The sequence below is a fragment of the Dioscorea cayenensis genome, chromosome 18 (assembly GCF_009730915.1).
Source record: "Dioscorea cayenensis subsp. rotundata cultivar TDr96_F1 chromosome 18, TDr96_F1_v2_PseudoChromosome.rev07_lg8_w22 25.fasta, whole genome shotgun sequence".
NCBI classification, from domain to species: Eukaryota; Viridiplantae; Streptophyta; class Magnoliopsida; order Dioscoreales; family Dioscoreaceae; genus Dioscorea; species Dioscorea cayenensis.
The window spans coordinates 20,870,272-20,896,230 of record NC_052488.1 but is presented as its reverse complement, the minus strand read 5'-3'; the positions used below and the strand labels follow the sequence as shown (position 1 = coordinate 20,896,230).

The following is a 25,959-nucleotide window of genomic DNA, read 5'->3' as shown; positions in this document are numbered from 1 at the left end:
ATCAATTCCTTCATCAACCTCCAAACTAAAGACACCATTTCATCAAATGAAGGCATCTTATGATTGATTTTCACCTACGTCCACTTATTGAAAAATATTTTCATAATGTTTTTTAAATCTTTTCTGGCCTTACAAGTGGATAAGATTTTTTTTTTATATAAATCATTTTTAAAACACAATGAATTATTTTAAAGAAAAATTAACCATCACCATTCATTAAAATAAATATGAAAGCCAACCTTACAAAAGAATAACCTCTCACACATTTACACATACCACTAAAACAAAGACTACAATGCAAAACAAAAACCAAAAAAAAAAAATCAAAGCAAATCAACATGAAAACAAATAATTTCTTATTTTTAACATTCCCAAACATACACCAAATTGAACATACATATATAAATATATATATCACACTCATAGATGATTGATAAATATATAAATAAACACATCTTCACCAACATTAAATTAATTATTATCATCTGCTCACAAGACCTGGTCCAAAGACTTTTACAACAAGGTCTTCAGAGTCGGTTTGGTAGTTGGCTCGCTCTATATCTCTACCAACCATCACTGAATTATTTACTCTCTACTCTCCACTCATCAAAACATAACAAACACACTCTAATATATATATATATATATTTTTTTTTTGAAAAAATAAAATTTAACTTAAAAAAAATTAATCTTAAAATTAATTTTAAATTTAATTTGATAAAAATTTTAATCTTAAACGTAATTTAAAATTTAATTTGATAAAAAATTTAAACCAAAAAAAATTTAATTAAATGTGAGGTCCAGTGAGAGTCAAGAGAAAAATGTGAGAGATAAGTGGTCTAGAGAGCTATAAGCACAGCCTTTGCGAATTAGTCCTCCGAAAACCTATAAATATCCAAATCCCACAAATTTTTTTTCAATTTTTTTTTCAGGATTCCTCGACTTCTTCTCCCCAAGCCATGGGCCTCAGTATGGTCTCCTTCGTCGAGTGCGTCCTCCGCCGTTGCCTCCTCCTCACCGGCCTCCGCTCCCGATCCATCCAGATCGACTCCGATACCACCCTCCATTGCTGGCTCTCCAAATCCCTCTCCATCCCTAAATCCCAACTCTAAGCCGGTCCTCCTCCTCATCCATGGCTTCGGTCCTCTTTCCACCTGGCAATGGTACTCCCAGATCCGCCCTCTCTCCCGTCACTACGATCTCGTCATCCCCGACCTCATCTTCTTCGGTGAATCCACCACTCGCTCTTCCGCCCGATCCGAGGTCTTCCAGGCTGAGTCTCTGGCCAGGCTTATGGACACGATCCTCAGCCCCTGGTCGCCGTTTTGACGTTGTGGGAACGAGCTACGGCGGCTTCGTGGCCTACCACATGGCGAGATCCTGCGGGCCGGAGAAGGTAAGGAAGGTGGTGATTGCGAGCTCTGATTTACTGAAGAAGGAGGCGGATGATCTAGCACTAGCGGAACGTGGCGGAGTGAATCATGTCTCCGAACTAATGATTCCGAAGGGCCCAGCTGAGGTCCGGCGATTCGCGTCCCTCGTCGTCTACAAACCGCCGAAGTTCATGCCTGATTTTGTTGTCCGAGACGTATTGATGGTATGCTTCTCTTCTCATCGTGAATTCTCATCCTGAATTCTTCTTCGTGGTTTGTGGGGTTCCATGATCTGTTCTGGTCTCCCGCTGGCACACTTTTTATCTCTCTGTTTAACTCCGTTGCTTACTTTTTCCTCACACTAATCCTATTTGCTTATTCATGATATGATTGTGATCATACCACTATTGGTTTTGATTTGATGTGTTTTTGCTCAATTCTTTTGATGCTTGCTCTTAATAGTTTTTGGGATGCATATGATTGGATTTTAATTACCCAATATAATATATGGCCGAGTTAATAAATTTTTTTAGAGATCATTAAATCACTCTTGAGTCTTGACATTCTATGTGGCGCTTATCGTCCCTTGTAAAATTTTAAAAAAAACCTTCTTTTTTCCCTTTGGTTATCCACTTTTAGACCCAATCAATTGTTCTCACTAATTCTATTTTTTTCTTAATGGTATTGTGTTTTTTTGTCCTTTTGTTTCGTTTTCTAGTTTCAACCTTTGGAATTTAGTGCTTTTACTAATCTTATTTATTTATGGATGATATGATATACTGCCATTAGTGTCTTTTTTTTTACTCGTTCTGGTTTAGTAATTAAGTTTTAAAATTTGATGGTTTTGCTCAATTCTGCAGTTAGTTGTCAATATCTTTTCATGAAAAATAACAAGTATGAAAATTGGATGAGTGAGGTCAATTGCACAATTTTCATACTTGCCTTTTTCATTGGCTGATGCATATCACTATTTTCCCACTCACAAGCACACTGGACAAACTACTATAATTCTTTGAATTTATGATTACTCTGGTGATCAAGTGTGTCACTAATTCATCTATATAAGTTAGGTACTGCCTTATTTGTATGAGTATTGTGCTACTTAGTCAACTTTGAAAGGAAGGAAGAATCTAGAACAGCCAAGTTCCACATTTGAAATATGCTTTCCAATTTGTTGTGGTTGTCCTTTAAAAATTATGATTTGGCAATGCCAACGTTAAACGTTTCCTTGATATTGATGCAATGATATTGGTAGACACTAGACAATGACTGCAAACCTACTCATGTCCTAGAGTTGGGAAGATGTCAGCCTCGTTCCTATTGTGTGAGCTGCTGCTGTGTCCTATTGGACAATCAACTCTCTCGCCCACAGTAATAATTTAGCATCTTCTGATTATTGAACCAAACTTCATTACTAATGATGTTAATAATTAATAAGTTGATATGAGTAAATTTATTTCTTGATCATTTGTGAAAGAATTAGATGAATGTGTTTACTTATCTCTTATTGAAAAAAAGGTTGCTCTGTTTCATAGAATTTATGGGTTATAGGGTTAAATTGGCCTTGATTCTTATAGCATATTCCTTATTTTTAGCTCTGTTTTTTTGTGCAGAAATTATTCAATGTAAATGTAGCCCAGAAGATGGAATTAATGCGATCATTGACTCTTCCAGATGAGACCAAGTTCCAACTAACTCCGCTTCCTCAAGTAATCACACACACACAAACACAGAAAAGAAACATCCATTGCTGTAGCTATAAATCCATGTTCATGAATCCACATCATAATAATTGAATTCCTATTTCTGCAGGAAGCCATGCTCATATGGGGTCAGCAGGACCGAATATTCCCTTTGGAAAAGGCAGTGCAAATTAAGCAGTAAAGTCTTCTTAATCAACCTCTTCTTTTTAATGGTGCACATGCTGTTACATAAGAGTAAAAAACAGTCGTTACTATAAAATAGGTAATCAATCACCTATTGTGAAATCAGTAAAATTATTTTGAAGAATATGATTAAAATTTTTCCCTCTTTTCTTAACAAATCTAACATTAAAAATAATACTTTTTAATATCATCTCTAGTTGAAATTTGAAATGTAATTTTATTTTTTTATTTTTACCGTTTTCATATATAAAAGTTTACAATTTTGCAAATATTATGTATAATAAAAGAGTTTGGCTGATTGTGATCATTTCAGGATATTGGGTGAGGATGTCAAATTAGCCACCATAAAGAACACAGGCCACCTACCACAAACAGAGGATCCTAGGAGGTTCAATGAAATTCTCCTGGATTTCTTGTTATCTTCTCCCAGGTCTTCTTCATTGTGATTTCTCACCTTCTTCTTCTCCACCTCTTGAACATGCATGTGTTAGCCTGATGTAATTAGTTACCTATTTACCATACATGCCCACATATATAATATAATACAATACATGTTGTTACTTAGAAGGGTGATTGGCAGGCAATGGAAGATGGAGCATCACTAGAAAGATCATGCAAAGTGAAGGAGGGAGGACAGCAGTTCTTCTGACGATGGCAGCATTGATAATGAGATGACATTGTTACTTGTGTGCATTGCCCTCCACAAAAGTTCCTGAATGGAGCAGCATGCCTTATGTCCATCCTGCTTCACATGGCATTCCCTGTCACCATCTCCTCTTTCAAACACACAATTTTTGTTTTTTTGTTTTTTTAAATTTATTCATTCATTTTATTCATTTATTTTATTTTATTTATTTATTTATTTATATTCAACACAATAAAACCTAGACAGGCAGCACACATTAATTATCTTACCTTCTGTGCATGGCATTCATGTAATCATGCCAATCCTTCTACCAAATAAGAAGTTTTTCTTTCTTGTTTTCAACCTTTTGAAATATTTCAAATGTAAATAATACAAAAAAAAATTTCTTTTTTTAGAGTTGGAGTAGGCAAAAATATAATGGAATTCTATAAGGAAAGCATCATGTGTGGTCCCGTTTCTCTCAGCCGTCCGATCAGATCACAAGAAGAAGAACTCTGACAACCGCACACGTGTCTCAAACTCTGAGAGCGCGGGCGGGCACAACGAACCTTATCTCCATCCCGCGATCCACGCCACCACCTAACCACATTCCAATAAAGCCCTTATTAAGAACCCCTGAACTTCCCATTGTCCAGCCATCATGTTGTCACATCTTCGTCCGTTCATTCAACCATTGCCTGACACGCGTCATCATCCTCACCATCCGATATGGTCGCCAGACTGGTAGCTGAACAAACTTCATAGTTAAAACACTAACCTACACCCTCTACGTGGCTCATCCAGACTCAGTCCTTGACTCCAACGGTAAATGGCCACGTGGATGATGTAGGTTAGTTGGATGTGATGGAGGGGACAACGTGTTATCCAGCATGATCTATTCGGTATATATATCTCTTTGTACTAACGCGACAATTGTTCAGAATATTTAAATAAATTATCTAATTCTCTTCTCTTCGCTTATATATATATATACATTTAATTTAATAATAATAATAATAAAAAAAAATATATATAATCAAGTGCGACCGTTTCTTTGTTTCTGGGGGAGTTGGGGAGAAATATCGGTGCTGGAGAGCTTTTGGCCGTCGGATTGGGATCGGGGCAGGATCGGACGGATGTCGATCGCGTGCAAGACGGTGTACGAGGTGGTTGCCGGAGTGCGGTCTGAAGGGAAGAGGTTTGATGTGCCGGCGCCGGCGCAGCCTGCGCCAGCGGAAGCAGCGGAGTCGTCTGGAAGCTCGTCGATTGGGGAGAATAGTGACGATGGATCAGGGGGTGTTGGATCGGGGTCGGATGCTGAGGAAGTGCAGAGCTCGTTCAAAGGGGCTTTGGAATCTTTGGATGCTTTGGAGGAGTCGTTGCCAATCAGGTGAGCGATCTTGTTGTTCTTTTTGGAAATTGTTCAAATTTTGGGTTTCTTTTTCTTCAGTTCCAATTAGAGAATTATTTCTTGAGAAGTTCTTGCTTTGATAGATTTAAGTTGTTGATTTGATTAAAAGTGTGAATTTTTGATGTAATCTCAACGAAAAAGAATGATTTTTATTGTTTTTTTGTAGAGATGGATATTGGCTGTTTTGCAGTTTAGGATAATCATGTCTTAATATGGATTAGCATACAAAAAGCATGAATTAAATATTGGGAATGTGATATCCTCTTTGAAGAGCTTGTTTGAGTTGCCTTTTTCTAAGTTTGGATCATCATTATTCCTTTCTATAAGAGAGGAATTAGTGTGCAAATGGGACAAAAAGGAAAAAATAATCAAGTGGAGTCAATGGTATATCTATCAACTAAAGTCCTTATTTTTATTGGAATGCTTTTTAAATATATTAAAATGTTAGTTTCATCCCATGGACAAAGATAACATGTTTTGTTTATTTTGGGGAGGGGGACTTCCTAGATTTTTCGGAAAGGTATTTGAGAAAATTAGCTATGACACACCATTTTCTGTTAAACATAATTTCATGCTATGAACTGATTACTCATAACATTGATGGGCATTTTGTGAGATGTTTATTCTTTTATACATCTTTGATATTGTGTGGTGTTATTTTAGCTAGCTTTTATTCCTTGAATGTTGAAATGGATACAAAACAATGAGTTTGATTGTATAGTATGAGAATATGGATTGGCCATTGTTGAATGGAGTTTGAAAGATTCTAATTTTATATCTTGAGATTTATAGTAGTTTGGAAAAAATTTTATGAACAATTTTGCGTTCGGTTATGAGATTTGAGTAGTATCATCTCAAGAACTGTGCAGTCAAAAGTGCATGGCAGAGCGACAAAATTGGCATTGCCTATTTTGTTGTCATTCATGGAACTTGGTGGTTAGCCCCTCCTTCATGCTATTTATCTCAGCTGTGTTTCCTGATTTCTAAGATAAATGGCTTAGCCGTTAAAAAAAGTAGGGGCGTGCACAAGTTTTGACAGAGTAAGTGGGGACAAGGCCCGCTCACACATGGGCATTGGGATCACCTGCACACAACTATTACTCACACTCCCAGAAATATGCTCTCACCGTGATTCGAACACTCACCACTTGTGAAGGGTTCTAATGGGAATCCGGCTACTCCTAGAACTGTGTTTTCTGATTATTGGCATGCTCTCATGAATTTCATCCATACTTTTTATGCTAGGATATATAATTAAGAGGGGTTATTACTTAGGGACACTGTAAAATGTGATTAATCAGGTGACATATGTGGTTTGTTCACTCCACATCAATAATAAAGTGATGGATAAAGATAACTTTAAACTCTTCTAACTCATTTGTGGATAATGGATATCACTCATGGGATCTGGTGGACATGGAACTCGCTGTATTTGATTTGGATGATTTCTAAAACGTGGTCATTTGATCTGAGATTGTCTGCCTATTGAAGAAGTGAACCATTAATTTGAGTCTATGATTTCATTAGTTCTTAAATGTTCGGTGTTATCAATACGAAGTTTCCAACTACCAATTGATAGATAATACCTGTAGTAGTGTTAAAAAAATCACAAATCTCTTCTCTTGACAGACGAGGCATATCTAAATTCTACTGTGGCAAATCAAAGTCCTTCACAAGCCTATCCGAAGCATCATCCTCATCTGCCAAGGACATTGTGAAACCAGATAACGCATACAGCCGCAAGCGCAAGAATCTCCTTGCTTACAAGAGCATTTGGGAAAGACCACATGATAACCAGTTGAGGAACCTGGGAGGAGATGGAATATCAAAAAGGCCAACTAGTTCCAATCGGAGCACAAGCAATACTGAGAATGATTGTGATAATGATCAAGAGACGCACAATAAGGTTCGGCTTCTTCCCCCACTGCACCCACCTGGAAAACAAGCTGGTAGCGCATCGACATTTGGCCCTTCTTCACCAATGAAGAAATGTTCTTTCTCAATGAGATCGTTCTCGATGATGGACCTTCAGGCCACGTCCAATTCCAGACCCTCAACTGACCCTGCTGATAATCATAATATGTTCACTTAGCTGGATCCTTTCTGCCTGCTCTCGTTTACCTCTTGATCCCGGGTTTTTGGTGGCTATAGTTTGTACCGTAACTATTAGGAGTAATACTTAACCGCCTGGACTCAATGGTGAACAAGTGTTTCTTGGATCTCCAAACCACCTCTTATCAAACTCAATGTAAATAATTCCACTGTGCTTTTGTAAGTTACTGTTCTAATCTAAAGTATCATATTCTTATCAGTCCCTTGAACTCTTCAGTTGATAAACATCTGGAATGATAGTGTTAGGATGGCAACCAAACATATGTTTGTTAGATTGAAAAAAACAAAAAAACATACTTGTGGAGATTCATATTCATATAAAAAGTTATTGGTCATGTGAAACTATACAATAGTAAATAATATTCATTTTGTTCTTGTATGTGCTGTGCTTCCAACCAATAAATCTGTTGTTCTTGAAGCAAAGAAAGAGAATTTCCATGTCTTATTGCACATACACAACTGAACATGATTGTTTGTGAGAACTTCTGCAGCAACATAACAACACAACTTAAAAACAAAGAGCACACCGTCACTCAAGAGGCAAGTGCTCATTATTTAAGCATATTCAAGCACATAAGAGCTTCTCACAACTCTCAAAACATGCATCCATGCATATTGCTTAAGCACCAACAGTAGTTACCTCGTAGCTCACCATTGCCGGGCCAACAGCCCTGGCATCACCGCAAGCATTTAGAAAAGCCACACCTCCCCCACAACCGCCACCACAGCCACCACAGCCACTGCTCTTGGCCATTCCCTTGCAAGAACCGCCACAACCACCACCGCTGCTCTTTGTCATACCTGCACAACCACCTCCACCGCAACCACCGCAACCACTACCCTTAGCCATGCCTCTGCAGCCACCTCCACCGCAACCACCACAATTACCGCTGCAAACTGAACCACAACCACCACCATTTTCTACGGCCATTGCAGTGCTTGTTTTAGTTACCAATGCACCCAGTTCTGATTCATAAGAGTAGTTCAATGGTTTAATTTCTGAAACTTGCCTGTCAGCTCCCATATCAACACTTTCTCCGTTGGAGACGAGAGCTGTGTACCCTTCTTTCTTGAACTTGTTGGAAAGTATGAATGCCAACAGCATGGCAGGCAATGCAAACCAATCTTCATTAATCTGTGAAGAAGAATTGGGAGGAACCGAGGAAGTCTTAGCTTAGCATGATATTGAGAACATGGAAATTGATTATGAGGAATAAAAATGGTTGAGTTACCCTTAGGGGGCCAGATTTGAGGCTGAGCAAAGCCAACGCTTTTCCGTATGGATGCTCAGCGGAGAACTCCACAACTGTGATGAATTCCTGGTCATTCTGTTTGTTGTTGTTCTTTGGTTCGTACTCCAGCTTTCTACCCAGGAAGAGTTTAATCTGCTTTACACATCAGACAATTTGTTATCCTAAAAGCTAGTCAAGAAGAAGGCAGAATTGTTGCTTAAGGATAGTAATAGTATCTCCATGTAAAATTTAAAAAGATGCTCAAGTGCAAGATCATATTTCAAGTGACATCATTCTAGGTGAATTAGTCAAGAACCGCCCCAAATACTCTTTCAGTATTATTCAAGCTTCGTAACATTGGCCTTTGGGCATATTCGTATTAAATTTTCATAATTCCACAGTTTCATTGAATCTCTGGTGAATAACTTGTATTAAACATCCATGGAATTTCATTGCCGAGTCTATATATATATGAATTACTTCCAGATTAGAACAGCAAATTTTCTTACCTGCTCATCACCTTTAAATTCAAATATATGGCCATCTTGGCTGATCTTCTTCTCAACATCAATGGAGAAGCCAGAATCTTTGAAAGACCATATGTTTTCTGCATATTTCGCTAGTATTTGTGGCTTTCTTGAAAATTTTGTCATGCCAATGATCTCTCTTTTGTCCTTCCAGTCATCTTTTCCCAACTCTTTCCTTGAATTCCTGAGGCAAAAATCAAAGATTTAACATACCAAGACAATATGTAACAAAGCATGCAGCCAAAACCCTTGATGCTTCACTTGCACATCTACATTGAATTGTGAAACATAAACTCTAGGATTTTTTATAGATGACAATTTCCAATCATGCAACAGAGCATTATTTACACAGGCATTTCCTCATTGAGTTGAATTGTACTAAGATAAAATACTGCATAATCTAAACTCTGATGGAGCTGAAATACTTATACATGACAAATGCCAGAGTCTGACCAACAGCTTGAGATTAAGGCAAACCAATTTGCCTAAACATTGCAAACGCACAGACTGTGGTCTATATGCAATTGCAGGTCTAAAGGAGATCTGAATTAATTGTTCTATAATGCAAGGTATGATTCAGGTAGTATTAAGTTTTCCCTCATATAGTTTGCAAAAGAAATAAAATCCATGTCTAGAATAATGCAGTTGCAAGAAAGCGTGTTCAAATGAAGAAGCATACCTCATCTTGAGACTGATGATTTCATTGCCATTGTCATGAATGAAGCGAGTCCAATGACTAAATTGTTGAACCTTCCCAGGAAGGGGGAAGAAACAGGTGTTTACGGATAGGAAATTTGATTTAGCCTTATAAAGAACATGGGGAGCAGGGATAGGAACAGTAAAGGAGGCAGCAACATGGATACCAATTGGCTTGGTGTCATTGTGTCCAGAATGAGATCTCAATTCAAACCAATCGTCCACAAAAAGTTTAGAATCACTGTCCAACAACCTCTCAAGGGAAATTGATATGGTTCCTATGGTTTTGGCAGTTCTTCCAAGGTTAGAAGTTGAATCAGACACAAGAGCCAAAACCAGATGGCCAGTAGCTTCACATTGAAAACCAGCAACCTGTTTCTGACCAGTTTCAGAAAAAATGGTCAGGTTAGAAACACCATCTAAAAACATGTCAGGCTGTTTTTTGCTAAATGTCACGAAAAGATTGCCCTTTTTAGTAGACGGCAAATTTCTTATCCCAACAATCTCCATAAGAACCTGTAGCAAACATAATGAATTTCATCTTTTAGAAAACTTTGTTAGCTCATATGCAAAACAATACAACAATTTTTCTGTGGAAAAATAAAACAAAGAATGGATACCTCCACTACCATCACATTGGGAAGATTAACACATTTCTTGTGACCTCTTGACTTCCATTTGCTCCCGCTTTCATGTTTAGATAAATCTGGTAAAAGCGGTAAAGGAGATGGCAGACTGCCTTTGTACATTGCTCCTGCTCTCCAGTACCTCAAACCATATGAATCCTCCCATTGCTTGGTTGTTTCAGTAAATCCAGTATCAAGTTTTTTCCCTTTGCCTCTGTCAGAATCTGTGTCATCATGTTCTAATACCTTCCCAAGTAATTTTACCATGTCTTTGCAATAAGAAAGAGGGTGTAATTGGTGAGAATGCCACATAAGGTCTACGTCGTAAGTTGGTACACAGAATTGTTTCAATGACCTCTCCTGGTTTCTTTTGATCAGATGCAGAAAACCTTTATACCTGGCAGCAGCTCCCACAAGAAAGCGGTCATCATGCATACTTGGTCTCGATACCTGTCCAGCAACAAGAAAGATTGGCTTGCTTTATCTTATAAGAGCATAGGTACTCGACATAATGGGAGCAAGTGTTTACCAAGAAGAAACATGCCTTAAACTAATACTGCAATTGAATACAAGAAAAAACTTCTCCCATACATTAGAAACTTGGTTTATTAACACTCGCGTGGGTTTAGTGATTAAGGCAATTTTTAAAACCGGAATGACAAAGATGCTGATAATCTCTTTTTTGAGTGGATGACCATATGTGCTATGCTTCAATGTATTTATGAAGGATTAAATCATTAAATATAACACAAATAATGTTCCTGTAACAACAGCATCGGGATAATCGACAAAACAACAACTCATTCGTTCAATCATAAAACTGAATTAACAACACTAGGAAACCTTGTTATTGTGACAACAAACATAGACTACACTTCAATACCCTGTTTCAAGCTTCAAGCATTTGCAAAGCAGCTTTTATTTTTATGTGTTTGATTATTATCCATTATACTTCCCTCTATCTTAATTGCAAATAACTAGAAACTCAAGAATGCAAGTGAAATATAAGGCATCCCTTGAAACACTGAACTTTGTATAAAGCACAGATTCTGATTACCTGATAATAGAATGATGACTGTCTCTTTACTGCAGAAACCAAATCATATGTAATATTCTTGCCATCTTCAGAATCCTTGTTAATATTTATTTCAGAAAGAGTACTTGTAAAGTTGAGGTCAAAAGGCTCCTCTGGGAATAATTTGGTCCACATGTCCATAGTTTGATCTCTGGATTTTCCTTTTGCTTGCAATGAAGACACAGCATGCTTATTATCCAGCATCTTCCCATAGAATTCCGCACAATCCTTCTTATATTGTACCTGGATGTCCAGATTACCCACTTATCAGCAAAAGATATGACAACACAAACATGAAAGTCAAAAGGGAAAAAGATGTTAATTAATAGATACCCACTGGATTAAGCCGATGACAATGCCATATCCACTCACAGTCAAGAGGAACAACTAGGGGTTTATCCACAGCTGCAGATTCAGTACACTTGGCCAGCAAAGGCAGCCAACAGAACTTATACCTAGATATGAAGTTCCTCCATGTCAATAGAAATCAATATATCCTAATACATACACAATTAGCCATTTTTCATGCCAGTCACAATTTGCTCTAAAATATACAATTAGATACTTGAAAATCATACATGCCTAAACCTCCGGATTAGTGTCAACAATTAAAAAAACCAATTGAATTTGAAATATATAGAATAAAAAACCAAAGCAATTCCAAAGCACAATCGAAATCCTCACAACATCATAACAACAATCAACATGAACTTTGATCTTTAATCAATGAAGAACATTAACAGAAGAAGAAGAAAATTTGCACAATTTGTTGCACAATTAAAAGATCAAAATCTATTGATAGGCCCAACATGGATTTATATACCTGTGAATTGCTCGTTCTAAAACCGGTCCATCATACAAACACCGTCGCCTATCCACCGCAGCCAAGAACTCCAACTGCTGCTTTGCGGCAGCTACAAGGTCTTCACTTATGTTGATCTTCTGAGCTTCAAGCCATTCAATTTCTTGATTTTTGTCCATAATTAGACACAGAAATATTCAAACCAATCCGATCTCTGGAAAATTAAGACAAACTAAATCAATAAATAAATCAAACAATAAACACAAGCTAAAACCAATACAAAATAATCAAAAATTCAAAGGCAAGTAGTCTCACAGTCTGAAAAATCTTGAAAAAAATATTCAAAGAATAAAGAATTCAAGCCAAACGCAGAGCGTGACCATCAGCCGATAGAACAGGGGCAAACACAATTCAATCAAATCAAATCCACAAAAACAATCCAATGATCCCAGAAGCGAACGATTGAGGTATAGCTTCAGCAATGGAAGGAGTGAAAACCCAAACGAGAGACAAGACGCGGAGAAGAAGAAGAAGAAGATAGCTTTGAGACTATTCCACCATGATTGAGGTCAAAGCTTGGTGGGAATTTCGAATGAATTTTCTCTCACTATTTATAGAGAAAGAAAGATTTTATTTTTTTATTTTTTAATTAATGGCATGAATTTCGTGTGAATTACACAATGTAATTTAAATAATAATATTTTTTTTCAAAAATTAGATAATGAAAATTTCTTTATAAGATAAAGTGTATAAAAATTCCTAATAAAATTAGGAGAAAAAATATATTTTGACACGGTTATTTTTATCCAATAATAAAATTCTCTGAAAAAAAACTAATATTAACATATATATATATATATATATATATATATATATATATATATATAAACCTCAATCATATTTAGAAATTTAATTTTATATTTCGGAAATAATTTAGAGTGGCTTATGTCACGTGTTTATCTTCGCAAGAAGCGGAGATGATTGAGAAACATATGGCGTCAGCTTGCCAACCGTTTTAACAAGAAGTCAACATCCTAAAAATAAAGAGTAGTACATCAGTACGAGTTAGTTCATGCAGTACAAGTAATGGAGAACACAAATGTGATGGAGTGTTATATGGAGTTATGGGATGGCTAATAATAAAATTATTGGTTATAAACAGTTACTGTCTCATGCTTATTGTTGGAGTAAATTTTTTGCCAGGTTACTTAAGTTTGGGGTTGTTTCTTTTTGGTAACCTTGCTTTAATTTGTATCAAGAAGGCTACTTAAGTTGTGTTTGAGTTACATCGGCAGGTCACCCCAACTAATCCGGCCAATGTATGCTGATGTGGCGGCCAGATTTACACAGTCAGCAGGCATGACGCACTCTTCATTCCAAGCTGGGCAGCCACCTGGTGGTTGTAGTCCTCGTCAGCCAAGTGTGGATGAGTCAGCATTCCACATCAAATAGTTGATCTTCTTCTTTTCCTCTAGGTTTTGCAATCCGGAGGCAGGGGAGGGCGCCGTGTGCCATAGGGAGAAGGGCTAGTCGCCTGCGCACACCATTCTTGCGAGATGGAGTGTGAGCTATTAGTGGGCACATCAATGATGACAAGTGAAGTAGTGTTTGTGTTTGTGGAGGACTAGAAGTCACTTACACGGGCTTGCCGGCAAAGGGACATTGTGACCGGTTGTAGTGGACCTTTTTTGTGTTATAGTTATGGGTTTTATTTGCCAAAATTCGGATGATTTTTTAATTGGTGTTCTATAGTGTTTGGTTTTTGTTCACATCTTTTGATCTCTTGCGATCCTTTGGTTTTTTTTTCCCTTGTAAAAATGGATGGAATGCATAACTATCAATTTCGGTTGGTGTTGTTGATTTGAGAAGATGGTGTTCTTGTGCCTTGTGGATTGTTTGTGCAAAATCATCTTGCAAAATTTTCCATGTGGCACTTTGAATTGTATGTGCCTTGTGAAAACCACATTTTTAAAAGAAAATTACATTTTATTATAGGAGCTGTAAATTAGAAAAATACACATAAAAAATTAAATATAAATATTAACAAAAATAAAATACATATAATGCAACTTTGCAGCTTGTCAATGTTGAAGAAGGTTCTGTTGCAGATTTAATTATAATTCTCACATGCCAAAAAGAAGTTAATTATTTCATAAGCTGCAGATTTAATTAAGATGAAAAGAATAATAAGAACTTTAGATATAATTAAGATGAAGTTTTACACAAGATACAATTCCTTGCAATATAGACCTGACAATAGGTACATGTTTTCCAGAAGTTTACAAAAATTGCAGATTTACAAAAGCTGGAACCCCCCATAGCAGGTGCAACATTTAACTACTTAACTAGGCTGCATAAATACAAAAATTTCCAAAGTTCCTCATAAGAGCTGCAGCTTTACAAAAGATACATAGATGCTGCAGAGTTCTATAAAAAAAGGAAAAAAAATGACAGTTAATCCCATCAAGGTGCCTTCCTATAAGTGTCACCTACACTTGCAGAGGATCCAACTCCTGGTGGTAACCATGCTTTCCTCTTGTTGTGAACCAATCCTGTCTTATTGCTTTCTTTTCCATCTTTTTGTTGCAGTTGAGTCCTTTGCCCAGCATCAAGTTGCCTTCTTGAAACTGTTCCTTTTTGGAGTGCCTGTACAAATTTGAGCATTATAGCTGATTACATAATTAATTAGTTGAAAAATACTATGAATGAACACTTGAAAATTTGTGAATGAATGAGACCATTCACCTGTGATGTTACAGTATGCACAACAGCTGCTTTTGCAGTGGTCCTTGGTTGCTCATCAATTATGACCATCTGTACATGTTTAAAAAATAGATTGGAAACATATGCAATTTTAGATAATGGCAACCTATAATTGAAATCATTCAATCCCCCAAAGAAATTCCAATTTTACCTGTGTTTCTGAAGCACCAACTGCACCACTTAGGTCATTGCTGACATGCCGTGTGTTTAAATCAAATTCAGGTAATGGTGGTTCTGCAATTGTATGTATTTGTTTGGCAGGTTGAACAACCCTAATTAATTGATGCACCATTTAATCAAATTGTACAGAATATTGGCTTACCTCAGCCACAAAACCTTGTGCCAGTGATGTTCTTGCTGACATGTTTGTATTGTCCTGCTATACATGAAAACTAAATTTGGTTAACTACATGAGATTTAAATTGCATTAGAGAACAATTAAAAAAAATAAAAACCACACCAACCTGCCCATGAAATCTTCTTATTATGTCCTGTTGCACCACACATGCTGCATTTATTCTTCACACCCTTTTTACTAACTTTCCCCTTGGTAAAACCACGGTTTTCATCCATTTCTCTCCTCCTTAGTATAGTTCTCCTGCCCCTCCTATTGTTCACTGGCTCTGGTGGGATAATGGGACATTGGTCACTCTTTGGCCATGAGTCCTTGTCATGAGTGGGGTTTAATATGTGCCTATATGTGTCTATAAAGGTTCTCACTTCATAGCATGAGTGCAGGTAGTCTTCAGGCTTTTCTCTATTGTAATATAACATAGACACTGCATGACCACAGGGAATACCACTAAGTTGCCACCTCCTACATGAGCAATACCAATCTTTCTTATCAACAACAAATTGACCATCAGGGCCTAGTACTTGGTACTTGTCTCCACCTGACCATGTGGTGGTATAGAACCAACTCAATTGCTTAGATCTCTCAAGTTTCTTCAAAATTCTAGGGCAGTGGGTGGTAGTGACTTTCTTCATTTCATCCCTCCTTTTTTGGATTCTTTTCATTAATTGTGTCCTTATCATTTCATTCATAGTGATAATCCCTTTGGTCCTAGCTTCCAATATTTGACTGTTAAAAACTTCACATAGATTGTTCAATAGGATATCACATTTGAATTGGCTTTGGAAATGAGATCTAGTCCAATGTTTGGGTTCAATCTTTTGTATGTACTGAAATGCCCCTACAGACATGTCCTTTAAATTTTCCATGGATCTATCATATGTTGCCTTGTATGTTGCTTTAGCACAAGACCAAAGCTGATCTTTCAGAGCTTTGCCCCTAAATGTGTTCCTAAAATTGGTGTGAATATGCCTCACACAATATCTATGCTCACTATAGGGGAATAGCTCAGCTATGGCAGGCATTAGTCCCTAATGTGGGTAGGTTTAGGTTATATATTCAGTGACAAGATGACACCATCATCCACAACCATAGCACATTGAGAATGAGTAAAATTCAACATAGAATAAATGCAGTCAGTCAGTCCCTATGATCAGAATTAAAGTTTTGAACTGAAATAATTAAAATATGTGCAATGGAACCTATATTTCTCACCTTCTGCCTATCAGTCATGAAGGCCCATATATGGCTGTCCATAATTCTGAGATCCTGTGCAAGCAACTACAAGAACCAGGTCCAGTTCTCCTTGTTTTCTTTGTTGACTACAACCCATGCAATGGGATAGATGCAATCATTTGCATCTATCCCCACAGCTGACAAAAGTTGTCCCCCATATACTCCTTTCAGAAAACAACCATCAAGGGACACCAAACGCCTGCAACCTGCTAAAAACCCTGCTCTTAATGGAGCAAGGCAGATATACATACCTTGGAAGACCTCTTCATCGGTCTTAATAATAAATGTTGATGAAGGGTGTGTCCTCATTATCTCCAGCCTATAATCATTTAATCTGCCCATTTGTGATGCCTCATCACCATCTATAATCCTATTTAATACAGAAAAAACAGAATTAAGAAAACCCAATATGCATATGAAAATACAAAGAAAGGTTTACCTGAGTGCAATACATTTTGCCCTATAAGCTTTTAATCTGTTGATGTCCACAGCTTGATTCATCTTCACAGCTTGTACAATACCAGAAATTTTCCAATTTGAGTCTGCCCTAAATTGCTCAAGATAGTGTCTAGCTATCCAGTCAGCACTCACATGTCTATTGGTGTGGTCCCTAGCACACTCATGCTCCAAGACACCTGATTTTATTTGTATTGTATTCTTGTCATCAACCATAGGTGATGCCCACAAATAGAATGGGCATCCTTTCTTGCAAAATGCCTTGCACCTTTTCTTTGTATTGGGTCTAAAATTCATAACATATCTGTTCTTTATGCCATAATTTTTCACTGCATCTTTAAACTGTTTGAAGCTCCTGAATTTCATCCCAATTCTAAACACTGGATTCCTCATGTCAATCTCTTCATTGAACTCAGAGTACTTAGGTCTAGGAGGGGACACATCTTCTTCATCTGTTGAAGAGCATGACTGAAATCCATCTGAGTCAGCATAGTCAGATTCTGCAAAATCACCATAATCCACTTGTGTAGCTTCAATGGCAATGTTAGCATTTTGTTTTGATCCACCAACATGATTAATCTCCTCTTCCTCACCATCATCACTGAATTTATAATCTGAGTCTTCAAAGTCACACTCATCATCTTTACTATTCCTTCTGCCATGTCCCCTAATTAGAATGTCCTCCATGTTCTCATCATGTACAGAATCCTCTTCATCCTCCATCATAGGTTTTCCACCATTGGGGAGTCCAACACAAACACACATCTCCTTGCTACACTCTACTGAATTAGCCATTTTTAGGGCATCTAGGTCAGTTTTTACCTCTTTGTAACCTCTATCATTACTTATTATGTCTAACCACCAAATGGAACAACCATCAATCTTCAAATTCAACTCCCTGGCCATTGCTATTAGTTCTACCTTGGATATCTGGTCAGCATGACAATAATCAATATATCCTACTATGGCTTCTACTTCACCAAGCTTGTAATGCATCTTTATGGTAAATAACCCAGTGTCTGGTACTGTTTCACAAAAGTTTAAAGTTCAATTAAAATGGCAAGACTGAACAACCTGATACTTGTAATTTTTTCAGTGTCATTAAGGGAAATAATTCATGGCACATGTGTTTTCTTAGAGGGATTTTATACAAATATAGAAGAATTGACAACATTAGTTCCAAGCAATGAAAAAATGGTTTCAAACCAACTGATAACAAGACCTAAATAGATTGAAAAACATTTTAAAAAAAAAGTTTAGGCAAAACAACTATTGGCAAAAATTAACGGCATAAGCTTACAGGAAAAAATTTAGGAACCAATCCTATAGCTCATGATCCAAAAATTAGGAATCAAATACAAAAATACAATGTACCAATGCACAAAGATATCTCCAAACACAGAAATCTCCATTCAATCAAGTATATAAAGATCCCATTACAAGATGCATAATTAAAAACAAAAAAATTAACCGAAATGGGGAATAACATGAAGGATTATTCACTCAACAATTGTGACAATTACATGGAGGTAATACAAAAAATTTCTCCATCCAGGCAAAGGACCTTAAAAATCACATAACAATCTCATAATTAAAAGAATGGAAATGTCTCCATGAACTCAATTAATAAAAAAACAACATAACAACTTCATGTTATACACGTCCAACAAGATTTAAGTAGAGCTACGAGAAAAGAAACATATACAAACTTAGGTAACCTAACAAAACTTTTTTCCACATTACAATAAAACAAATGTTGACATTGAGATATCTATGGCATCGTTACATGTGCAAATGTTTGATGTGTGGTGTAAGAGATCAGTACAATAAGATCTGTTGAAAGACTATGTTACTTTATTAAGGTCATAAAATTATTTACAAATATCATATAAAACCTCAAAATTATGAAATTTGGGCCAAAAAAAAAAAAGAAACAAAGGGAATGATCTAATGGAGGAGAAACCATATATACAGAGAGAAACATCTTAATAAAAAAAAATTATGAATCCACAAACAGAATCTAAAATTTTATCTTAAATCATGGTTATCTAAAAAACTGATCTGCTGGCTACTAAGAATCTCAACAATAAAACTAACCTCTCATCTTACCTTCTGCAGAAAAATATTTTTTTCTTAAAAAAAAAAAACTTTTGAAAACATTAGTTGCAAGCCGTCAATCATCAATCTGAACTTTGTTTCAATTCCTACAAACAAAGTATTCAGATCAAAGGCCATGCCCATCATTATCTTCATAAACCTAATTTACTAGGGATTTCTCCAAATGTTTGACTCCAATTATCAAAACATACAAAGATCAAAATGGAACTTAAAGGGCATCAAAGCACAAATATGCCACAAAACACAAACAAGAAACCCACACAAACAATCAACCAAAAATACCAACAAAAAAAAGGAGAATAGACACTAAATCGGCAACATGTGAAGAGGGCCAAAAGAACACACTTACAGTACTCGGGGGCTTCATCCCACGCGTGTCGTACCTCCCAATTTACAGCCATATTCACTGGAAAGACCTCCCCCTACTACTTTTCCGGCAGCGAAGACTTTCCCTTCAGTCACCCTCGTGGAGAAGTTAGGCCAACACCATCGAAACCCTCAACTATTTCTCAACCCTAACTCCCTTTCAGACCAGGAAGAGGAGGTTCTTGTCTTGATTTCTTCCTCTTGTCTTGTCTCCCTTTGGCTTTCTCGAGACAATGGGGGTTTGATGACATGTGGGAGAGCTTTTTCCAAGACACGCTACCACCATCTGATGTGGAATGCTAACTCATCCACACTTGGCTGACGAGGACTACAACCACCAGGTGGCTACCCAGCTTGGAATGAAGAGTGCGTCATGTCTACTGACTGTGTAAATTTGGGTGCCACATCAGCATACATTGGCCGGATTAGTTGGGGTGACCTGCCGATGTAACTCAAACACAACTTGAGTAGCCTTCTTGATACAAATTAAAGCAAGGTTACCAAAAAGAAACAACCCCAAACTTAAGTAACCTGGCAAAAAATTTACTCCTTATTGTTGCTTAAATAATAAATAAGTAAATCGAGTATTAAAAATTATTGAGTTAATACTATTAGTTTAGTGACTGTACTATTTATTCATGATTAATTATATCCTTTATAGGAGGATGTTATTTTTTTCCCTTCTAGAATTATATGGTAAGGAAATTTATTAATTTAGTTTGGTTCGTCAATGACCATTTGGTCTATTGGCATCGGGTCCCTTGCATAGGGTATTCGCCTCGAGTGTCGAGCGTGGCTTCCCGAGTTCGATCCCCATCTCGCGCAAGCTTAGTTTTTACAAATTTTCTGAGTGTGCACGTAATAGGTCTGATCGCCACATGATGTTTGACCAAATTAATAAGTATTCGATAAGTCACCGTAACCAATACACCATAATATTCAGTCTGTTCTTTGAAATTTTTATAAAAAAAATATGTACTACCAGTATTGTATCAATTTTTTTCATCTAATGATTCTTATCTTGCTAAGTTGCTGTATATAGAAATATGAAGAAAAATCGGTGTCAAATAATGGCATGAATTTCAATAATCTTGATAAAATATAAATAATAAATCGAATAAATAAATACTTGCAAACATTTAAAAATTATAAAAAGTATTTTATTAAATTTTTTTGTCTGATATTAAAAATATTATTAGGGTGGTTGGGGAGGGCCGTTGGATGGTCGGGGAATATTAGTAAAGATCATTGCTAAAAAGTTTATCAAAAATACAAAAAAGGAAATAGCATGTGGTACATAGCATGTCCCGTGGAGAGAGCCATTGGATGTTTGGGCAATATTTGTTTGCTTATGGTAGGAATATTGCATTTTTGAAGTCTAATAACTTGAACAATATTACTGGTAATGTAGGATTAACTTTGTTTGCTTATTTATAATGGGAATATTATATTTTCAAAATCTGATAACTTAGGCAATATTATCGGTAATATTATTACTAACTAAATAAATGGTAATGTGATTTTTTTCGGAATGCTGAAATTTCTTTCAAATTCAATAAAATATTGAAAATATCAACTTTTTTTTTTTAAAATTTAAAAATAACAATTTTTTTTTTCTGTCTACAGATACTTTTATATGAAAATATATTTATCAAAATATTTAGTTAAGAGTAAGAAAAGCATTTAATTGTAATTTTTTTCAAATATTAAGTTGAAGAAAAATTCATATTTATTTAAAATAATGAAGTTTTACTTAATTAATATTATTAAGAATTATTTTTTTAATAATAAAATTTATTTATTATAAAAAGACTTTGATATTTACAATTTTGATATATTTAGCTCATTTAGGTAAGGGTATTTTAGAAAAAAAAGATTTGACAATATAAAGATTCTGAGTTATGTAAACATAATAATGTTTTATTCCAGTTATATTACTATTATGTCAAATAAATAAAAATTACACATTTTTCTGTTAATATGACTGAGAATCATATTTTTACTTATCCTATCTTGAATAGTAATGTATGAATAATAACGTTTAAATGAATTAAATTAATTACTTAATTTTTTAACTTTTTGATAGTCATCTAATGTATTTTGAGCGTGATGTTAGTGATGATTTAAAAATAAAATAAAATAAAATAAAATAAACCACTCATTTATTAGGGGGATGTGCTCTCTTTTGTGAACAGAGTCTTGTCATCTCTTTTGTGGTGGTTGGTCTTTTTATTTGCTTTGTTCCACTACTTGTGGTGTTTGATTGTTTTTTGTGATTTTTTTTATATGGGTGTGTGTTTCAGTGTTTCTATTTTTTTTTAATTGAAGTGGTTTATCCACTTTTTAAAAAAAACCCTCATGTTTTTAAGGAAGAGAAATAAAAAGAAAAGATTAATTAGTAATGATTTTTGAAAAGTTTATATATATATATATATATATATATATATATTTGTGATGGTATATATAAAATTCCGCATTGAAAGAGAGTTAGATAGAAACCACAACATCAATTAGTGAGTACTAATCAACGGTTTGCAATCGGAACAAATCCATTCCGTTTTATGATTATTATTATTATTATTATTATTATAGAGAGCTAGAACAAGAACATGCAGCAAATGTCATCCATTACATCATAATGGACAGCCATTGTTGTCATTCTTTCTCATAAACATCAGCATTAGCAGTCTTGCACCTTGCCATCTGTGCAGATTCAGCATCCAATTTTGCTCTGCACCTTGCTATTTCTGTAGATTCAGCACCCACTCCTGTCTTACATTTTACCTTTTCTACTAGTTTTGCATCTAGTCTTACCTTGCACCTTGCCATTACTGCAGATTCAACACTTGGTCCTGTTAAACACCTTGTCATTCCTACAGATTCAGCACCCACTCCTACCTTGCACCTTGCCTTTTCTATTGGTTCTATATATAGTCCTGCCTTGCACCTTACCATTGATGCAGGTTCAACACTCACTCCTGCCAAACACCTTGCTATTCCTGCAGATTCAGCATCCACTTCCTGCCTTGCACTTTGCCATTGCTGTAGATTGAACACTTGGTCCTGCCAAACACCTTGCCATTCCTGCTGATTCAGCACCCACTCCTAACTTGCACCTTGCCATTGCTGCTAAATTCAGCATTTGGTTTTGCCAAACACCTTGCCAATGCTGCAGATTCTGCACCCACTCCTGCCTTCCACCTTACCTTTTCTACTGGTTCTGCACCTAGTCCTGCCTTGCACCTTCCCATTGCTGCAGATTCAACACTTGGTCCTACCAAACACCTTTCCATTCCTATCGATTCAGCACCCAATTCCGACCTTGCACTTTGCCATTGTTGCATATTCAACACTTGGTCCTACCAAACACCTTTCCATTCCTATCAATTCAGCACCCACTCCGACCTTGCACCTTGCTGCAGATTCAACACCTAGTTTTGCCAAACACCTTGCCATTACTGTAGTTTCTACACCCACTCTTGCCTTGCACCTTGCCATATCTGTAGATTCAGCACCGACTCCTACCTTGCACCTTGCTTTTTCTACTGGTTTTACACCTAGTCCTGCCTTGCACCTTGCCATTGCTGCAGATTCAACACTTGGTCCTGCCAAACACCTTGTCATTCCTACTGATTCAGTACCCACTCCCGCCTTGCACCTTGCCATTGCTGCAGATTCAGCACTTGGTCCTGCTTTGGACCTTGCCATTGCTGTAGTTTCTACATCCACTCCCCGCTAGCACCTTGCCATATCTCGTAGATTTCTACATCCCACTCCCCGCCTTTGCACCTTGCCATTTTCTCATGGATTCAGCACCCTAGTCCCCGCCTTGCACCTTGCCTTTTCTACTGGTTCTGCACCTAGTCCTGCCTTGCACCTTTGCCATTGCTGTAGATTCAACACTTGATCCTGCCAAACACCTTACCATTCCTACTGATTCAGTACCCACTCTCGCCTTGCACTTTGCCATTGCTATTGATTCAGCACACACTCCTGCCTTGCACCTTGCCATTATTGCAGATTCAACACTTGATTTTGCCAAAAACCTTGCCATTGCTGCAGATTCAATGACTTGGTCCTGCCAAACACCTTGTTATTGCTGTAATTTCTGCACCCACTCCTGCTTTACACTTTGCCATATCTGCAGATTCAGCACCCACTCCTGCCTTGCATCTTGCCATTCCTGCAGATTCTATATCCACACCTGCTTTACATCTTGCCATTTTTGTAAATCTGCCATCTGTCAACACCTACTTTGCCTTGCCCTTGCATTACACTTGTGTCTCCATCTTGTACATCTGTAACGCAACTTACGCTACTGCTACCACCATTTCCACTATTTCCATCAGCTACACTTGCCCTCTATAATCTGCTAAACTTGTTAGGATCTTTGCTTTCCTACATCCATTTCCAGCAACCATATCATCTAGACTTGGCCTGCATCCTTGCACATCTATGCTTGACTTGCACCTTGCCATGACTCCATAATTATCAAGCACTTTTGCAGTTTCATTCAGGTAGAAAGTATCAAATCCTTCATTCTCAAAAAATTCTGAGATAATGAGTGCCAACACTACTGCTGGCAGTGCAAACCGTCGTTCATTGACCTTCATAATCCCTGATTTGATACCAAGCAAAGCCAAGGCTTTTCCAGCTGGATGATCAGCAGAGAACTCCACAGCTGTGATATACTCCTTGTCAATGTTAATGTTGTTGTTTTCTGGTTCATATTCCAACTTTTTACCCAGGAAGAGTTTAATCTGTGATTTCAAAACAAAAATAAAGTTGTCATCCTTTTTGATTTTTGAAGTGTATGCTACTTCGGAAATAGTTAGAGAAAAGTTTGATCTCAGAATCAATTATTTTACCTGCTTATCACCTTTAATCTCAAAAATATCCCCACCTTCACCGATCTTTTTGTCGAGGATAAGAACAAGGTTGCTATCTTTTAAGGACCATGCATTGTCTTCAAATTCTGCTAATACTCTCTCTTTTCTGTTTAACTTTGTCATCCCAATGACTTCTCTTTTGTTTGTCTTGTCATGCTCTCCCATTTCTGAAGTTGAATCCCTGATGGTTGTATCAAGAACATTAGTAAAGATGATTGCCTAAAGTTTAGCAAAAATATGAAAAAGGAAAAAAATAAAATGATGAAGCATATATATATATATACCCACCTTATCTTCAGACTGATGATTTCATTGCCATGTCCATGAATGAAGTGAGTCCAATAATTTTCAGGAATCATCCCAGGACACAGGAGGAAACATGAGTTATATATCATGGACTTTCCCTTGATCATGTAAAAAACATATGGAGCAGGAACAGAACAGGAACAGAAACAGAGATAACAACAAGAATGGAAATTGGATTTGTGTCTCTCTCTGTAGATTCAGATTGATGACTTCCTACCAATTGAAGCCAATCCCGTAGAAACAGTTTAGAATTTGAACCAGCCAATTTGTCAATTGAAATTGATGTTTTTCCAATAGGTTCAATAGATCTTGCAAACTTGCATCTTGAATCAGCTATAAGAGTCAAAACCAGATCCCCTGTAGCTTCACATTGGAAAGAAGCAACATATTGGTCTTCAGTTTCAGACTGAATTTTCAAGACATAGCTACCACTCAAGAAGGAATCATCCTGATGTTTGGCAAAAGCCACAAAAAGGTTTCCCTGTTGAGTTTCTGGTATGTCTTTTACCTCCACAACCTGCAAAAGAACCTGTGCAGAATCACAATTTATAAATAAAAAAACATAAAAATTCAATGCATTGAAACTGACAGAGAGATTTCAGCATTATACCTCCACAGACTTCAATTGGACAAGATTAATGTAATTGTTATTCTCCGGCGATGTAATCTTGTTCTTGATCTCAGTATTAGGTTGATAGGGAGAATCCAGCACAGGAGATGGATTGTAATCTTTAAACGTTGCTCCTGCTCTCCAGTAACTCCAACCATATGAAGACTCCCACTGCTTTCTTGTTTCTGAAAATGCAGATTCAAGTTCCATCTCTTGGCTTGCATCTGTACAAACATCTGCACCTGCATCTGTCTCATCATGTTGCAGTAACCTTCCTAGCAATGCAACAGTGTCTTTGTAATAAGAAACAGGCTGCAATTGGTGAGAATGCCACAGAAGATCTATATCATAGGTTGGCACACAAGAGAATGATTGGTTCTTTTTTATCAGATGCAGAAATCCTCTGTATCTTGCCAAGGCTTCTTCAAGAAAAAGATCATCTTTCATGGTTACACCAGAGACCTTCACAAAAAATAATAAGTGTTAGATTAGCTTGTT

The 25,959-nt window shown here is 36.7% G+C and overlaps 5 protein-coding genes, 1 long non-coding RNA gene and 1 pseudogene across 6 annotated transcripts; 2 read left to right on the top strand and 5 right to left on the bottom strand.

Moving 5' to 3' along the window:
• Window positions 1–787: 787 nt before the first annotated feature.
• Window positions 788–4,093, top strand: LOC120282213 (annotated as a pseudogene).
• A 768-nt stretch (window positions 4,094–4,861) lies between these two features.
• Window positions 4,862–7,606, top strand: LOC120282214. The gene is made up of 2 exons (XM_039288974.1): window positions 4,862–5,274; window positions 6,925–7,606. The coding sequence occupies exons 1-2, from the start codon at window positions 5,021–5,023 to the stop codon at window positions 7,385–7,387; spliced, it is 717 nt and encodes a 238-aa protein (XP_039144908.1). The 5' UTR covers window positions 4,862–5,020; the 3' UTR covers window positions 7,388–7,606.
• Window positions 7,607–7,744: 138 nt separating this feature from the next.
• On the bottom strand, window positions 7,745–12,959 carry LOC120282212 (glycine-rich domain-containing protein 2-like). The gene is made up of 9 exons (XM_039288973.1): window positions 12,681–12,959; window positions 12,387–12,579; window positions 11,901–12,018; window positions 11,546–11,806; window positions 10,483–10,938; window positions 9,846–10,378; window positions 9,149–9,350; window positions 8,640–8,792; window positions 7,745–8,542 (listed from the first exon to the last, which is right to left on the bottom strand). Exons 2-9 carry the CDS (start codon window positions 12,542–12,544, stop codon window positions 8,027–8,029), a joined length of 2,397 nt encoding a protein of 798 aa, XP_039144907.1. The 5' UTR covers window positions 12,545–12,579; window positions 12,681–12,959; the 3' UTR covers window positions 7,745–8,026.
• Window positions 12,960–14,834: 1,875 nt separating this feature from the next.
• On the bottom strand, window positions 14,835–15,505 carry LOC120281885. The gene is made up of 4 exons (XR_005542825.1): window positions 15,451–15,505; window positions 15,280–15,362; window positions 15,111–15,179; window positions 14,835–15,011 (listed from the first exon to the last, which is right to left on the bottom strand). It is a non-coding gene; the product is annotated as an uncharacterized LOC120281885 (long non-coding RNA).
• A 15-nt stretch (window positions 15,506–15,520) lies between these two features.
• LOC120282907 lies at window positions 15,521–17,025 on the bottom strand. Its single transcript, XM_039289738.1, has 3 exons — window positions 16,696–17,025; window positions 15,593–16,511; window positions 15,521–15,534 (listed from the first exon to the last, which is right to left on the bottom strand). Exons 1-3 carry the CDS (start codon window positions 16,735–16,737, stop codon window positions 15,521–15,523), a joined length of 975 nt encoding a protein of 324 aa, XP_039145672.1. The 5' UTR covers window positions 16,738–17,025.
• Window positions 17,026–24,005: 6,980 nt separating this feature from the next.
• On the bottom strand, window positions 24,006–24,904 carry LOC120282906 (glycine-rich domain-containing protein 2-like). The gene is made up of 3 exons (XM_039289737.1): window positions 24,834–24,904; window positions 24,525–24,726; window positions 24,006–24,416 (listed from the first exon to the last, which is right to left on the bottom strand). Exons 1-3 carry the CDS (start codon window positions 24,902–24,904, stop codon window positions 24,006–24,008), a joined length of 684 nt encoding a protein of 227 aa, XP_039145671.1.
• Window positions 24,905–24,954: 50 nt separating this feature from the next.
• LOC120282905 (glycine-rich domain-containing protein 1-like) lies at window positions 24,955–25,780 on the bottom strand. Its single transcript, XM_039289736.1, has 2 exons — window positions 25,462–25,780; window positions 24,955–25,380 (listed from the first exon to the last, which is right to left on the bottom strand). The coding sequence occupies exons 1-2, from the start codon at window positions 25,669–25,671 to the stop codon at window positions 24,955–24,957; spliced, it is 636 nt and encodes a 211-aa protein (XP_039145670.1). The 5' UTR covers window positions 25,672–25,780.
• Between the last annotated feature and the right edge of the window lie 179 nt (window positions 25,781–25,959).